The sequence below is a fragment of the Pleurodeles waltl genome, chromosome 2_2 (genome assembly GCF_031143425.1).
Source record: "Pleurodeles waltl isolate 20211129_DDA chromosome 2_2, aPleWal1.hap1.20221129, whole genome shotgun sequence".
Classification (NCBI taxonomy): domain Eukaryota; kingdom Metazoa; phylum Chordata; class Amphibia; order Caudata; family Salamandridae; genus Pleurodeles; species Pleurodeles waltl.
The window spans coordinates 1104157150-1104174941 of NC_090439.1; the positions used below are offsets into that span (position 1 = coordinate 1104157150).

Here is a 17792-nt window from a genome sequence, read left to right on the forward strand (position 1 = left end):
GTTGGCTCTCCAGGCAGCCAAAGCCTTTATTACAAATCTGCAATGGAAGTCAGTGATGGACAAATATAAACAGTGGTGGTCAAGAGTTATATCAGCTGTCTGATGTGGGCATGGGCCAGGCATCTAGCATATCCCACACAAAGTTTGAGTCTGTGGGTGGAGCACACCCTTGTTTCTCCCTCAGCTACCTATATTATAGGTTTGGAGAATGTGTGTTGGGTGTTTCCATCTTTTCTGCCTTTTTCATTCTGTTTGCTCAGATATGAAAGTGTTTCATCTTCCTGTAGCTAGACCGGACCTCTTGTTGTGATGCAGCTCTCTTGGCATATTGTTCCCGATCCAGGGATCCTCTTGCTCAAGGCTAGGTTAATTAAAAAAAAAATGTTTATTGTGTTTGATCATTGCAGTCTTACACAAACGCACACTTAGGATTATTGCCATAGTAAGTTGGGTTCAGACCAACCAGCCTTAAATAAACCAGTAATTCAATATAGCGTAACTCCCTAAATGCATTAAAATCTAAAGTTGAAATTGCATGTAAGTTGTCATCTGGGAAAAACCATAACTGCGTTCATATTGGCTCTGCAATTACAGAAAATCATGCAAAAGATTGTTACCAAGTAGAGCCAATATCAAACCAGTATTTGTTGTCAGATCACATTTCCCCTTTTGGGATCTCGTAAAGGCCACATACCTTTGAACAGGGGTCCCACTGACATTTGGCGGTGGTGTTTTTGGTGCCAATCAGTCTGGCGCCTAGGCCAGTTAGAGGTGATCCTGTGCAAGAACCTTATTGAGAAATTCGGGCAAATGGTTTTATTACATATCTCTTCACTTTTATACTGAAAGTGCAGGCTGATATTCTTCCTGGTAAGGGCATTATTGCCCCTTCCTTATTGTGCCTGAATAACATCATTTTTGTCTTCGTCATCAATATCATCATCTTCATCAGGTGCGTAACACAACAAACTGCCTCTAGACCGAATTGCAGTTGGATCCTTTGTTTGCCTCTTTCAGTTTGATAACAAAAGGAAAAATGACACTCCTGGAAGCGGGCGAGTAGTTCAGATTGTTGCTTTGGCATCCAAGTAGAGCGGAACCCCAGCAGTGATTTTGGATAGGACCTTTAGGAGATGATGGGCTCAATGGTAGAAATTTGCTTGGCTGGTGCTGGGCCCCCTGCGTCAATCAATTCCATATTATAGACTTCATGCTGGACTACAGTTCTTAGTGCATCATCTATTTGATGTACTTTCAGATGCTGCGGACTATGCTCTGAGACTTTTTTGATTAGCTTGCAGAATGATTACACATAGTTTTAGGAGTGAGAGAAATACCTCATCCATACGAGAAAGAGGATCAAAATGACAGTGCATGAATTGTGTTCTGGCCTTCTTCAATACATTGATTCTTCGTCTTCACAGTCTGTATGGTATTGGCTTTTAGCGATGCAATAAATATGGCACCCTCCTCCTCCAGGGCCCTCGTTTTGAAGGCCTGTGTATTAATTGCGATTACTTCCTTTCCTGTTGTAGCAAACATCCCTGTCTGTCTCTCTCCAACCCTTTGTATCACATAAATGTATTGATTTCAGTGCTGCTTTTTTCTTCTGTGAAATATCCTCAATACTTCTTGGGTTATTTGGTCCCTGCAGCCTCTTCTCCTGCACATCTGTACTGGATTCCATGCTGTTCATGCCCTCCAACCCAGCGGATGTTCACATACAGAAGATCCTGCGAGCCGAAATAGTGAACCCCCTTCGGCGGTAAGTGACCTTAGCTGCGCATCTCTACTCTGTCTGTGTTTGCCCTAGGTGTATTTGTGGAGGGGTAGGGTTTGGGGGAAAGACGGTGTCTTTGTTTGTGGATTCTCAGCAACTTATTAGTTTACTCTGCTGAATACTGGACTTCAATTTTTAGATCATTTAATTTTTACAAATTTGCCATCCCTTTAATTTGCTTTCAGACTTTTACACAGCGTTAAAAAAATTTAAAATGCTTATTTTTGTAGGATTGTGATTATTTTTAGTAGTATGAAATTAGTGTACCCCATATTTAGAGTATGTTTTGCCCAGCATTAATTATGTTACCTTTGAATTCAAGAGTGCATTGGTATGTAGTTACCACTCCTTTTACGTGTGCTCTTAAGTCCCTTCTAACTTTTGCATGGTCAAGGTCGAACCTGCTTTATTTTTCAAATGGTTTTGTCCAGAGCTGTTTTCTGCTTTCCATCACTCAGGGCCCCTTTAAATGCCACAGTTCATCAGTTGTATGGAATGCTTCAATGGGGAAATATGCCCAATATTACCTACCCTGGAAGCCACTGGCTGCCTCTCAAAGCCAGAATGCCTTTGAAGCTGGCTCGCATCACGTATAAGGCCATTTCCAGTCAATATCTGAATTACCTTACCACTTCACTTAAAACATGAAAGTAGTAGACTGGAAACCAGGCACCTTCTAGAAGTCTTTAACGTATGATCTGAGATGCTCCACAGGACTAACATATGGATAAACTGTTGGATCCTCTGCCCCCACTTTGCCCGCGTCTCCAATTATAATGTATCCCTCACTCCTCGCGTACACTCTGTTCCTCATCTCTCTGTCCTGTGCTTTAATGCTCACTCTCTATGTGCATTCTTTACTCTTCATCTCTCCCTGTTCTCCATGTAACCTCTTGCTCCTCATCTGTTCTATAGTTTATTCCTCTCTCTCTGTTTACACTCTTAGCTCCTCATCTCTGTCCGTTTTATTCTTCAGCTCTGACTCCACAGAATTCAAGCGATGCAGTAATTCCATCTGCCCTGATCAGTGACCTTCTGCCTCAGTCCGTCAGCTTTCATTCTTGTTCCGCCTGTCGCTAATACTTGTTACTGTTTCTATTATTCTTTGAGTTCTTCCCTCGATGCCTGCTGATAATTTATAGACATTTTCCGACAGAGATGGCCTGTGCCTCCACGTTCAAAAACTTTCTGTGCCAGCTTGATGATTTTCTTTTTAATTACCAAAGGCTACATAACTACCTACGAAAATAGCTAAGTAGACTATGAATATACATTGATTTCCAAGCAAGCTAGGTGTGCACGCCTTTGTAATATTATGTGAGAAACTCCTTGCTGATGCCATACATAGGCGTTGGGTGGAGTTTGTGAATAATAACACTGTTGCAAACTAAAAAACAAGGAAGAAGCATCCTGAAGGCTTAAAACAAGAATTATTTGATCAGATTCGAAAGGAAAAAGGCGCAACACTTTTCAAAAATTCAAGAATTGAAAGTAGGGCTTGAATTGTAGGCCACATACTATAGAATAGAATTTAGAAAAGGGCATGGAGCTATGGGCTGATTTGAGGAGGTCTCATTTTGAGGAGCTGGGAGGTACAGCACTACCTTCTGTGCACCCAGCTCACAATCCCCTTCACTGGATGTTTGCACCAGAGCGTCCATCACCTACTCATCGCTGTTGGCTTATAAGGACCACTGCCTTTTCCTGTTTAAGACTCTTAGGACCATGATAGGGTCCTGGGCCAGACATGTTTTTTATATTTTTTTCATTGGTTTGATGCAGTAAACACAACAGTTCACACATTATCACCATAGTTGCCGATCAGTAAGGGAAACATCGCTAAATATTTAAGCAGTAGTCTTATTGACTCTACAAGAGGCACCCAGGTAACCCGTTTGCCATCAGTTTGGCACTCCGATGCGGGGGTGGCTGCAGCCTCAATTTGATCCACTTCTTCTTGTCCTTTCAAATCTCATAGTTTTGTATTAGTCCTCTATATTTTAATCATGTTGCCCATACCTTTTGATATTTTTTGCATCCTCTGTTCTCAGACATATATTTCTAATCTCCCATGCACCAATCCATATCTCTCTTCCATTCATTTAACTCGGGGGAGTGTTTCCCCCCAGTAGTTTGGCCACATTTCATCTAGCTACTGTCAGGCCCAGTTACAAAACAATCTCTGGTATTTGGATAGGGACTGCTCCTTCCAGATTTCCAGAGGAAGCCATTTCAGCCTTTGACTTGATTTTGATGGCAGTTTCTGAGTTTCACAGTATATGTTCCCTGACTCCCTCACAATAGCGCTTGAAGCGACAGTAGTACCATATTGTGCAAATAAAGGTGCAGATTGACCACTGTCTGTAAGGCATGTATCAGATTAGGCCCTGCCCATTCTAGACACGTGTCCCTGTGTAATAAAATATGTGTAAGATTGTTATTGTTATTAGGTGGAAGCCTGCTGTATTGGTGCCTCCCTTGCACTGTGAAATGCTTCCCTCCATTCCTCATCACTTATTTCTTCTAGGTTGGCCCCCATCTCTCTCTAACTTTGTTTTATAGATTAAAGATATTGTTTTTTGGGGGAAGGGGATCAGTTAGGCCTTCAGTATGTGTGCATTTCTGGGGTAGGCTGCTGAGGTATTTGAGCTGCAGGTAACTAAATGTCTCTTTTTCTGCCAACCTGTGTTCTCGCTTCATCTCCTGGAGGGATGTTAGTCCTGCATGGCCCTTTACATCTCTCTGATTACTGACCCCTATAAGATGGCACTTTTGGAAGCCTGATAGTTTTCCCACCCCAGAGTAAACCACTATCCCTCAACGGGGTTTCTTCTAGTCAAAACGTTCTTCTATACCATTTCATTGCTTGTGAATTTCCAGCCCTGACTACTGACAGTGTATGGTGGTAACCCTTTGACACATTTTATAATAAAGGGGCCCAGTCACAGTCGTTCACCAGCCATAGTTGAGCTGCGAAGTAGTATGTTTAGATATCTGAGAGAACAATGCCTCCATCATATACCTTGTGGGGTAACTTCAGGGTTGATGTTCCTTGTGTCCATTTATCCCTATCTATTGATAATTTGTTTTTCAACACTTTGTTTTACTCCTTCGTGTCCTAGACTTGGCACGCTTTGAAGTACATTGAGAAACTTTGGCAACACCATTGTTTAAATCGTGCTGCCCATGACTGGAACAAGAGTGGTAGCTTCCTCCTGTGCCCGCCATCCTCTTTTAATTTAATAAGTACCCTGTATAGATCGTGGCTAAAGATCTTACTGGACCGGCATGTAATATATGCACCCTGGAACTTGAAGGGCATCAGGGTATTAATGGTGGGGTCCAGCTTGTTAGTGGATAAAGTATTGCTTTCTCGTAATCAATACAAACTCTTAAGTACTTTCTGCATATGTTAGAGATCTTTAGCAACATGTCTTTGGGTGCATCAGCTGTGCCACGTAAAGAGGGATACTACCTGTTTATAGCAAGCTACTTTCTTCACACTGATCATCCCATCACAGGCCCCTCGCTAGTGCATCTCCCTTAATTCTGCATTCTAGGGGTTCCAGTACTAGAGTAAAAATCTTGAAAGATAGAGGGTATCACTTTCTCACTCACCTCTTTAATTGGAAGGGTTCTCATAGGGTATTGTTGACTCTGGCCCAAGGTTCTCTATACAGACGTTTGAGCCATGTCAAGTAGTTGTGTCCAAATCTCGTTTTTGTCAGGACCCTGAACATAATAGGACCATTCAAGGTAGTAAAAGGCTTTGGTTTCGTCCAGTTTTAGGACGGCTACAGGTGCTATTACTTTTGCAAGTCAATGCCATGCAGCTGAATAACCATCTAAGGTCCTACTTAGTCTTCTTTTGGGCATAAATCTAGTTTTTTTGGATGCACCAGTTGTTTATGACCCCTCCCAGGTGTCGTGCCTTGCTAGTATCTTGGCTGGTATCTTGGTTTCAGCATTTAAAAAGGAACTTCCCAGTTTTATAAATAACCATCACAGTTGCAAGTTGCAAACCTTATGGTAGGCTCCCCTCCACTGTAAACGATTATCGAGGTGTGTGGTCAATTTGCTGCTCGTTGTTAATATAATTCTATGGGCTCCAGAGCTTTCCCAGTATGCAGGTCTTTGATGGCCTCTGTGATCTCTTCATCTGTGACTTCCTGATAGACATGGCAGTGCAAAACTTCCAAGAAAACTTGTATTTCAGTCTCATTTGGGCGATATTGTGCCGCATAGAAGGACTGCAGTCAGAAAGACTTTGGCGACATTTGTATTGCCTTGGGCCGTAGACCCATTCACCTTTCTGATTTCTTCCACACATTTGCTGTTCTCGTCATTTCCCAAATCAAGCTAATAATTTGCCAAGGTTCATATAGATGTTTCTGTCTGGCTAGGAAGTTACTTTGTGCATTGTTCCTTTTTCTGTCTGGCTAGGAAGTTACTTTGTGCATTGTTCCTTTTTCTGTCTGGCTAGGAAGTTACTTTGTGCATTGTTCCTTTTTCTGTCTGGCTAGGAAGTTACTTTGTGCATTGTTCCTTTTTCTGTGTGGCTAGGAAGTTACTTTGTGCATTGTTCCTTTTTCTGTGTGGCTAGGAAGTTACTTTGTGCATTGTTCCTTTTTCTGTGTGGCTAGGAAGTTACTTTGTGCATTGTTCCTTTTTCTGTCTGGCTAGGAAGTTACTTTGTGCATTGTTCCTTTTTCTGTGTGGCTAGGAAGTTACTTTGTGCATTGTTCCTTTTTCTGTCTGGCTAGGAAGTTACTTTGTGCATTGTTCCTTTTTCTGTCTGGCTAGGAAGTTACTTTGTGCATTGTTCCTTTTTCTGTCTGGCTAGGAAGTTACTTTGTGCATTGTTCCTTTTTCTGTCTGGCTAGGAAGTTACTTTGTGCATTGTTCCTTTTTCTGTGTGGCTAGGAAGTTACTTTGTGCATTGTTCCTTTTTCTGTGTGGCTAGGAAGTTACTTTGTGCATTGTTCCTTTTTCTGTCTGGCTAGGAAGTTACTTTGTGCATTGTTCCTTTTTCTGTGTGGCTAGGAAGTTATTTTGTGCATTGTTCCTGGTCAGTGCTAGGTTGCCCTTTCTTTTCAGGTTTTCATTATTTTCTGTGGAGATGTTATCTTTAAAGTTTCAGGATCTAGGACTCAAGCTTGTTGACATCTGAACATATCTTTTTTGTTATCTGTGGAGGCTAGGGAAATTACTTGTCCTCTGATCACTGTCTGCCATAGTGTGACTTCTGACTCTGCAATCTTTAGTTTCTGCAAAGTAGTTGTTTGTGACCTGGCATAGTTTATTTGCAACTTTCTTATCATGTAAGGTCCAAGTGCCTATTTTCCATTCTCTAGCCACTTAAGTTCTTGTGGGGACTATTTCAGACTGTTCAGTGATCCAAAATCCCCCTAGCCAGGCATCTCTCATTTGCATATATATGTATATATATATATGTTCCTCGTGTGTGATAAGTCCATGTGAGGAAGTCATTTTGTGAGTTCCTGATTAAAAGGAATATTGCGTATCCCTTGGGTGGTGCTGTCTCCCAACATCCAGTAGGCCAAGTGCCTCAGTGAATTTTCTTAATCATGAGTCTTCTCCTCTGCTTCTGTTCAAAACATTCCCCCGTCTTCTGCTGTTAAAATGTAGAAATGTGTATACACCTATGATTTTAATTTGTGTGTTGTTAACAGTTTCTCAAGCTTGTATTTTGTCTCTCAATCATGTATGCCTGCAAGTAAAAGTCATAAGTCCAAGTAATTAGTAGGTGTGCTAGGAAAGAAAAACACCTAACATAGCATTGTTCTCTGCCTCTGTACAACATTTCTCACACTATTTTGTAAAAACAATGAGAAAGTTACCACCAGTATTTTCCACATCTTAAGCAGATGGAAAGTATTGCACATAAATTACTGTGAGATCACACTGAATTATTATTAATATTTTGTGCGGCAGAACTAGAAATATAGCCAGTAATCTAGTTACCAGCCATTTTTGCCACTGCAATAGATTTGTAACAGCCTTACACAATCAGCTTAGTGATCATTTTCACGAAGACACCCGGAACACTACTACACTAAGCGGGATTGGGAAATGGACCCAGTCGCTCAAAATACAGACAGTAAGCGCTGCATAGTTTGTCTACACAAATCGGAGCACTTCAATGAGAATTAAGAAGGCATGGCTCGGCCTGTGTAGGACCATCGTAAAATTGATTATACTAAAACACAGAAACTGATTGTTAAACAAGACTCCTGGTTTAGCTTTAAGATATTCCCCATCTTCATTCATGTCTTGTATTTTATTTCTCTTTTCTTTCTTTGCTCCCTTGCCATCCTGTGCCCTTTTTTCTTGTCCATTACGGTTACCCACCTTAATCCAAAATGTTTTAATTGCACTTAATGTTTTAGACTATGTCCATAAATTCTCTTGGCTTTAACTTGCATATTCAAGTGTGTTGTCCTTGTTTCTTTGTAAGAGTCTGCAGCATGAATGGCCATGGAAAAAATCCTCAAACCAGATCCACCGAAGCTCCGCTTTCAAATTACTATTTATTATTGTCACAAACGTGTTTCCAACCTGTGATTGAACTGTTAACATTTAAGCACCTGCTCTTTGGGCTAGATGCATGACTGAGGCTCCACATACTGGGTTTTATGAACAGGCTTCGAAGATGATCACCTCTAAGGACTGATCTTAAAGCTGCATATTTTGTGATAGAACTGTGTCAGCTTAGGTGTGTATTGTGAGATAAGGCTGGCATACTGCTCAACCTGTTATCTCCTTTGTGAAGGTGAAGTCAGATGTTTGTGAGAGAGAAACTTATATGAAAATGTAGGCAAACATTGCCTGAAGTATGATACAAATTTACTAAGATGGTCTCCCAGTGATGTCACTAGGTTTTGCATATTTTGAGGTTGATATTATGTGTAATGCTGACCTTCTTCAAAAGAAGACGAATTGAGAGAAACATGTGGTCTGTTGCAACATTATTTTGGATTGGGTCTTATTACGTCTGTTGAGATAGTGCCACAAAATTAATTGATGCACCTGTCGCCCCTAGGAACGGATTTGTCCCTGCTAGCAGTGTTATGAAGCTAAGACATCAGTTGACACAAGAGAGCCATTGTCCGAGCTTTGCAACATCGGAGAAAGGTAATGGTAGCAGAAACGGTGGACATATTTCAGGAAAGACCTGAACAGGACATGAAGTTCTTCTCTAGAGTCAGTGCCAACATTCTGCTTATTCAACAATTCCTGTGAGGGACAGGTCATCCGTTCGTCCACAACCATCTTATCCTATATCAGCCTTGTTCAGAAAATCTTTTCATGCTAGAAGGCAGATGATTCTCATCCTTTAATGGAAATCCTTCAACCCAGTACAAATTAACCCAAACTCAATTTATCAGTGTTTGAGCGTATGTCAAGATGTAAAATAAACAAACATTTTCTTCATGGAAAGTAACACTACAAGAAAAACATATTTTCTCTCTTGCTTAGCTTGCTTCTCCTCGAATAAGTAGTATGCAGGAAACTCACTCTAGGCAAATGCCACTAACGCTTGACACATGTTCTGCACTTATATTCTGCTTCATTATATATGTTAGCATATAATGCACCGCTCCCAACAAAGTTTTATAGTTAAACGTAAAGCACTTGCTATAACACAAATTTAGTAAAACTAAGTCCGACATCTTACATGTAGGACATGCTCAAAGAACGTTCATGTGTTATCATATACTGTCAATGCTGAAAGTAAGCCAAAACTTTATTATCATAAAATACACATATTCAAGTTATTGTATTCCTGTATATTGGAGTTGCATTGTATAGATTCTTGTTCTGTTTGAAATTTCAGGCAATTTCGACTGCAAAGTAGAACATTGCAATCATAACTGAATTGAATCTTTCACTTACAATCTCTAAAATTGCAAATTCGTTTTTGTGAATGGAGAAATAGGAATAAATATCTGCCTAGTATAGTGGGAGTTTTAAAAGTAACAAAGAGCATTCAGACAGTGACTGGAGGAAAGAAGAGAACATTGAGAATGTGTTCTTGAACTTACATTTATGTCATTGCCTCTTGTGCTCTTTCAGGTTTTGGGACACTTGTCCCTTGCTAACGCAGTGAGCCATTGTCCTCTGGGACTGAATGTGAGTGAAGCTGAAATGGACAAAAAATACATTTTACTGTGATTGTGTGTATAAATACGTAATGAAACTAATGGAAAAAAATTCTGATAGGTCTGGTGCTTTCATAGGAGTTGACCATTGTTATGTGAACACCTTTTCAATCAAATTGGATTTATGGAGGGTGGTTTATCACCCCCAAGGCTATCCAGGCTCTAAGAACATAGCTGCTGGGGTGCTAAGTTGAACAGCCAGGTCTTGAGTCCTTTACTGAATTCCAGAAGAGAGGAGAGGTCCGTAGGTGAAGGGGGAGGTAGTTACAGGATTTCGCTGTGAGGTGGGAGAAGGAATGTCCGTCAGTGTTGCTTCAGCGGATGCGGGGTTATGTTCGAGGGAGAGGGAAGCGGAGAACAGGTGCCTGGGGGGATGGTGGAAGTTCAGGCGGTGGTTGATGTATGCTGGTCCTTGTTTGTGAAGGGCCTTGTAGGTGTGGATCAGCATCTTGAATTGACATCTATTCTAAATGGGGAGCCAGTGGAGATTCTTAAGATGGGGGGTGATGTGGGTCCATTTGTGGAGGTCGAGGATAAGTCTGGTTGCTGAGTTTTTTTGTGGTCTGTAGTCTCTTCAGAAGGTGCATGGTGATTCTTACGTAGACTGTTACCCTAGTCCAGCTGGCTGGTGACTAGGGCTTGGGTGAGGGTTTGTCTGGTGCTGGCGGAGAGCCATTTGAAGCTCTTACAGAGCATGTGAATATTGAGAAAGTAGATGGAAGAGACTACTACGTTGATCTGAATTTTCATGGTGAGCTTGCTGTCCAGGATGATTCAAAGGTTGGCTGTGTGGTCTGTGGGAGTGGGTGCTGGTCCTAGTTCAGAAGGCCACCAGGTGTCATACCACGTTGTAGGTGTTGTTCCAGAAGATCAGCACTTCCACTTTGTCCGTGTTGATTTTTAAGCAGTTGTTTTTCATCCACTCAGTGAGGCCTGTCATGCACCTGTGGAATTTGGCTTTCGTGGTGGTGGGGTCTTCTAATAGTGAGAGGATTAATGGCCAGAGTGACCACTAGGAGCATTTAACTCCACAGTCACTAGTATCACATGTGGAGAACCTCCAGTGCTCGCCGTCACTCATGCTATTTAACCATAACAAGTGGCCACGCACTGGCATTCACAGGTTTAGCGATCACAAGTATGTGAATGATATTCAGTTCCATCTCAAACTAGAATGCTGTTCTGGGAACCTTATCAACGTGTCTTAATGACTGTCCCAGGTTCATCAATGGATGCAGAAAAACTGTCCCTGTTTGAATAGTAAAAAACCAAAAAAGAAATTGTGCACTTTGGCTTTATCAGCTCAATGATCCTCTCTAGTGTTTACCCCAGGATTACTGGGCTGTGGCCCACTCTTGTTCAGCACCAACATAAATGCTGTATCCAAATCTGATTTCCGTCCCTTACGTTTCTCTAAAATAGTTATGCTACTTCTCCACCTCTCTCTGGGACTGCCCTGAGCTTTGTTGTGGTCATGTCTCACTCGGATGAAGCCAGCCACATTACATAAGGGAGGTTTAATCTGTTTTTTCTCCATAAACACCGAGTTGGATCTACACCCTATTTGCGGAATATAAAAAAAATATAAAAAATTCGTCAAGTACAAATAAGGAAAACTCATGTGTATGTGATCATAATAACTAAACCAAAATTTTCTGAAATACATTTCTATACACTTTTCCACTAGTACCTCTGATTTCCAAAGTGATACATGGTTTCCCTATTAAAGCCTCACAAATGCTGATATCCCACTGGTCTCTTACTTTTGAAAGTTTTTAATGTGGAACCGGCTGGACTGTCGTCCCCATGTTGTCTGAACCTTCCTCACAAATACATGGACATTCTCAGCAAGGGAAGGTGGCTCTTTTCAAATAGATGTTCAAATAAAAAAAAAAAACATTTGTAGCAGATTCCTACACAGTGTAAGGAGCCCCGCTTTTGTAGGGGGTGACTGTCTTACTGTACTATCTTTGAGAATTAACTTTTTAGACATAATCCTAAATGTATTTTTAAATGGATACTTGCTCTTTTATATTCTTTACATTAATCCCTTCTCAAGACCAGACTAGATGCTGAAAACTGCTTTTTTTGTGAAACTTTCTTTATTGAGTTTTTTTCCTAAGGGCACAGAGTTATACAAAGTTATGAAAACGCAAGACCCGTGTCAGAAGGCTTCTGAAAGCTAGCAGTACAGACAGTTCTGAAAACTTTCTTCAGCAATGCTGAGCCACCAGCTCCAGAGGACCACAGTTGTGTGGATCCACAGAAAGTGACACACAGGTCGATATGAGGCACCAGGTGCTCTGGTGACAGCACTTACCTTTTCCCTGTTAAGTCAAAGATGATGGACCCAGAGCCACTAAGAAACCGTCTCCTAAATTTTCGGGCTTCTAGGCCTGTGGGCTATGCTGCAGGCCCATGTCTGTGATGGTTGTGCACACTGATTGCCTGTGGTGCCTGAGGAAATCACACAACACCTGAACCTGCAACTGAAGGCAGTACGGGAAAGGGAAGCGGTATTGTTCATGGCCTTGTTGAAGAGGAGGTCCATGTCATCTACCAGGTCAACACCAACTCTCATTATCATTCTCAGACCATTTACAGGCAAATAAGTGGTCCATGGAGCACTCTTCATTCTACGCTCGAACCATTCCTTCAAGTATATCCCATCTCTGCAGAGCCCATGGTACGCAAGTAATGGCAGTTTCTGCAGCCCTGCCCTCCAGCGTGCTTGCTTCTGCTGCCATGAGACCTGATGTTCTTTTCGCACCCTCGGTGCAGCCTCGTCAGCCGCTCCAGTACACTCCGAATCTGCTCCTGCTCTGCCCTTGAAGCCGATACTGAAGCTGAAATCCTATTCTGAGCCTGCAGTAGCGGTACAGCTTAGGCTTCTGGCGATGTTATAGTCATTGACATTGGCTACGTCACAAATGCCTTGTACACCCAAGAAGTCACAATAATAGCTTTTTCTTTTTGATGGAATTCAGTATTTTTTATTTGACGTACAAATTTGAAAAAGTGGAACAGTTATGATGTAAGCCCTTGTGCAGAAACTGATGTTAGCACTTAATGGGTAAAACCCTTTGTAAAATGTGTATCATTTTCCATTCAAAGTCTGAGACATTTGTATGTTTCCAGGCCTCCTTTGTTGTTATTCATAAACCCAGAGGTTTCCTTGGCATCCTCAAGTCCCTGCTCCATGGATGTCTGAGGAGTAGTTCAAGTAAGAAATGCACAGGAGTGAATTTTTGTTAGAAAAACAAGTAACATGCCTAAGCTAACATTCTTTCTAATGGATTTGACAACTCTTGCATTAGAAAAACAAGTGACATGCCTATGTTCAGGTTCTTTCTATTGAACATGACATCACCTGCAGATTCCTTGCCACGATTGTGCTTCCACTGGAGGAGGTATGTATTATTTTTCTAAGATCTTGTATCATTTTGCTCCGTCATCTGCGTCCTGGGTATCTGGGGATGGGGAGTGGATAGATGGAGAATTGGCTGGAACTGACGTCACCAGTGCATGCCACTTTTGTTTTGGGATCCAGTGGTTTCCTTCCGGTGAATCCACCGGACTCTAGTCTTGACTTGGGCAGCTCCACCTGGTGCCGGTGAATCCACTAACTGAGTAAAGGTTTACAGATCCGCTTCCAGTTTTGTACCTGAAATGGGCCCCCCGTAAGGGCTCAGCTGGAACTACTATAGACACCCGAGGTAGTATTATGAAAGGTAACTTGTTCTTTTCTTTGATGTTATAGCGGTCAATTATTTTTCTAAAGAGCATCCTTTCTCGTTGTCTTTCCTATTTGTGTTTTTTGGAAAATTTCACATGATGTCCCCAGTAAGTGGACATCAGTCTGAAGGTCATGGCTAGGAAGCTTCATACTATGAGCAGAGCTAAGTAACCTCTATTTCTGACTCTGTTGGTCCTTCATCTGTTAAGTGCTCTGTTTGTGAGGTTAGCTTCTGGTTGAGTATTACACCTATAATCTCTTGTTCCCTTCATTCCAGATCCAGAGGAGTTCCTGAATCTCATCATGCATCACATCCTGGGGATAGATCCCCTGCTGAAGCTGCAGTAAGCGACCTCTTTCCTTTCATCGAAGGAGGAGGAGGAGGTTGGGTCTCATCCTTTACTTTGCTGCCCTGCTAGCTGCTGGCACAGTCTTCCATGTCAGTCAGCTGTGCTCCAGAAATTTACGAGTTTATGTTCTGGTCCACTATTGTCACTGGTTTATTAGAGTCACTAGGAAAGAGAGAGTACGAAAATGTGGCATTAACTCATGCGCTCTTTTGGTTGCACCCATTTGGGGACACTAATTGCTTGCAAGGTCCTACCAGTCGGACACACGTTTGTCATGTAAAACCCGCAGTGTTACTCATGAGGAATCTCTTATATGCTCACTTTCACTAACATTTTATTTTGTTCTTCGACTGGTATCTTTGTTTTATTTTATCTTTTTTAGAGCACACAGAGGCCCTCAGGGATTCTTTACTGATAATGCAGAAGAAAAAATGACCACGTGTTCATACAATAGCAGGCCTTATTACAGTGGGCTAATGCACCTTCTGGAAGGACTTTTGTGTCTAACAACAGGTCAGAGGTTAAATCCGTGTAGTGTTGATACATCCAGAGATAATTCCTAATTAGGTTTCTGAATTAGACCCAATTGAGTTGGGTAATGATCACACCTTTCGAATACCAAAGATACAGAAGTTCATGCCAGATTTTGTTGATGAAATCATGCTTGCATCCATGATGGTACATTGAAAATCCGGGTTCATCAGAAAGCTGACAAAACCCTAGTGGTCGGCAGACTTGGGCAAACACCGACTAATAGGAGCCTATACCTCTAGACAGTAAGCGTTCGATGCAGCAAATACTTTGAAATAGTGACTATGTCTGCTGTTATTACTCACGGAAAGTGTGTAGGACATCAAGCAGAGGGTACCAGATACAAAGGCTTTACCCACACAAATGCAACGCTCAGTCCTGTGATGATGAATATAATTGTTTGTACCCATCCAACAAGGAGAGCAAAGCCTGCAGTCTTGTAACCAAACATAATAGATATAGGAATCAGAACCAAAATCTAAGACTGACACTTACTTTCTAAGTAGATTTGAACTTAACTTTAATGCAACATCCACACAATGAAAACAATGAGACAGAAGCCTTGGACAGGTTGATTTATGTTGGATTTCATACTGACTAATATTCTGTGGACAAGGCATGTAGTATTTTCATTACGTTTTGTACTTGGATTGGATAATAATTCACATACCCCAATCCAGATAAGGAGAAAAACAAATAATTTATTTTTGGAGGTTTATGAAACCTAAATTCCCTGTTAATAATTTCTGAAAATCTGCACAGTGTCTGTCTTCTGCATCAATACAGGGGAGGATGCAGAATCCTAGGGGCAAAGACGCTTTCCTCATTGAGCTTATTTAACTGTTGCTCAATTTCCTCTAATTCATTCACTAACTTGCGACAATGCCAGAAGTGATGCACTAAATCACCTTAGTCACAGACATCTTGGTCAGTGGTCTAGTGTATTACAATTGCTGTCCAATAAAGAGAACAGTGAATTATTGCACAGTAACAAAGAAGAGAAATATTCCATAACTTGACTCAAACTGTAATACAGCATTTTACCTTTGATGTCAGAGTGTGTGTGAAGATCCTTGGGGGTAGTTACCATGTGGAAATGGTCTAAAGCTTGAAAAAGTTTTATTTCATACATAGAATTGATGGATTTTTATATTTTTTTACTAGAGGATCCAACTAGGTGTCAGAGAACACACTCGCTGCCTGTGCAGATTTCCCACAAAGAGGTATAATATTGAACCCTGGCATTACTCTGAGATGCTTCCATCGTAGGTGCCTCAACAAGCAGTATGTGGGTTATATAACTCTTTAGAAAACAAACATTTCTCTGAAGCGTTAAGTTGACTCTGCTTAAAATTCTTCATTGAAACAGTGGTTTTCAATATTTGGTCAAAATCTTAAGGTCCTTTGTTCTGAACATTTGAGAAGATTGTGACTTGTCCTTGATGTCTTCTGTAGGTCAGGAGGACAGAAGGAACAGGAGTGTTACTGTTACCAGATCTTCATGGAGAAGCAGGAGGACATGGTGGTGCCGGACGTCCAGCAGCTGGTGGCGCACTCGTTCATCTCGTCTGATCTAAAGCTCACTGAGGTACGCAGCGCTCTGACCAGTTGAGGCAGAAGGGGGCTTGGGCTCCCTCTCTACTTTCAGATTGACGGAGGTTATTATTGAAAGTATGTTCTTCCTTTATTTTGGCAGATACCATCATGCTTTATCATTCAAATGCCTCGGTTTGGCAAGGAGTACAAGATGTTTAGTAAAATAATTCCCTCACTTGAGCTGGATATCACTGACCTGCTGTTTGAAAGTAAGTTTAACACTTGCTGTGAAAAGTATTGGAAGGCTTTCTTCTAATGTACCGACACTCAAGAACAGAGATGCGAGGGAGAGGTGTGTGTGTGGCCATATCGAAAATCAGAGGAAAATGTTTTGAGGAAGAGGACAGTGTAAGAGGCTGCTGGAAGCTGACAGGATACACAGTTAAAAGGATGCTCTAGACTGCTGTTGACATCTCTCACCATGCTGTGTTTGATATAAGACTACACATTTCTAATTATAATATGTGTGTGTGTGTGTGTGTGTGTGTGTGTGTGTGTGTGTGTGTGTGTGTGTGTATATATATATGTTCGATGGCATGTGTAGCTGCAGATACACATGCTGTGCACAGTCCGCCGTCTGGTGTTGGGCTCGGAGTGTTACAAGTTGTTTTTCTTCGAAGAAGTCTTTTCGAGTCATGAGACCGAGGGACTCCTCCCACTTCGGTTCCATTGCGCATGGGCGTCGACTCCATCTTAGATTGTTTTTTTTCCGCCATCAGGTTCGGACGTGTTCCTTTTCGCTCCGTGTTTCGGGTCGGAAAGTTAGTTAGAATCTCGGAAACATCGTCGGTATTGTTTGCGTTCGGTATCGGGTTAGTTACAACAGATCGACACCGAATTGAGAAGAGCTCCGGTGGCCCTTTGGGGTTTTTCGATTCCCGTCGGGGCCTGGTCGGCCCGGCCACGTGTCTCTTGAAGGCTGATGGAACGGACCCCATTCCGCTTCTGTCCAAAATGCCATAGCAAGTATCCATATACAGATCAACACCTGGTCTGTAACTTGTGTTTGTCACCGGAACACAGGGAGGATACTTGTGAGGCCTGTCGAGCGTTTCGGTCGAGGAAAACACTCAGGGACCGAAGAGCAAGAAGACTGCAAATGGCATCGGCGCCGACAGGACAAGGGTGTTTCGAGGAGGAGGAAGAAACATTCTCCATTCAGGATTCGGACTCGGAGGAGGCCGATCCCGAAGAAACGCCGAAAACCGTGAGTAAGACGTCGAAACAAAAAACTCACGAAAAGACTGACAAAGCCCAGGGGACGCCACCGCCAACAGGCCATGGCTTAACCCGAAAAGTAGGTGACCGTCCATCTGCACCGAAAAAGGGCGAGCTGGTGTCGAAGTCATCCGACTCCGGTCGAGATACAGGCACGCAGCAATCTCGGGCCCGAGACGGTGGCGCAGAAAAGATTCGGCACCGAAGTTGGTCGGCACCGAGACGGCACGACGCCGAAAAGAAAAAAGATTTTGTCGGAGCCGAAAAAAGCAGCAGAAAAGGTTTCGGTGCCGAAACATCCGGTATCCGAACCGAAAATTAGTTCCTATTCAGAGGAACAAGGACTGTCCTCTCAAATGAAAACACACAGATTTGAAGAGGAATTACAAACAATAGAG

At 42.1% G+C, this 17792-nt stretch overlaps 1 protein-coding gene across 1 annotated transcript in view; it reads left to right on the forward strand.

The window, feature by feature from the left end:
• Positions 1-17792, forward strand: part of LOC138282888 (ubiquitin carboxyl-terminal hydrolase CYLD-like) — a 284328-nt gene that overhangs the window by 212787 nt on the left and 53749 nt on the right. The window contains exons 9-13 of the mRNA XM_069220892.1: positions 1655-1765; positions 8844-8935; positions 13977-14043; positions 16036-16168; positions 16277-16385. Of these exons, the coding sequence (XP_069076993.1) occupies positions 1655-1765; positions 8844-8935; positions 13977-14043; positions 16036-16168; positions 16277-16385 (512 nt within the window). The remainder of the gene's footprint in view (positions 1-1654; positions 1766-8843; positions 8936-13976; positions 14044-16035; positions 16169-16276; positions 16386-17792) is intronic.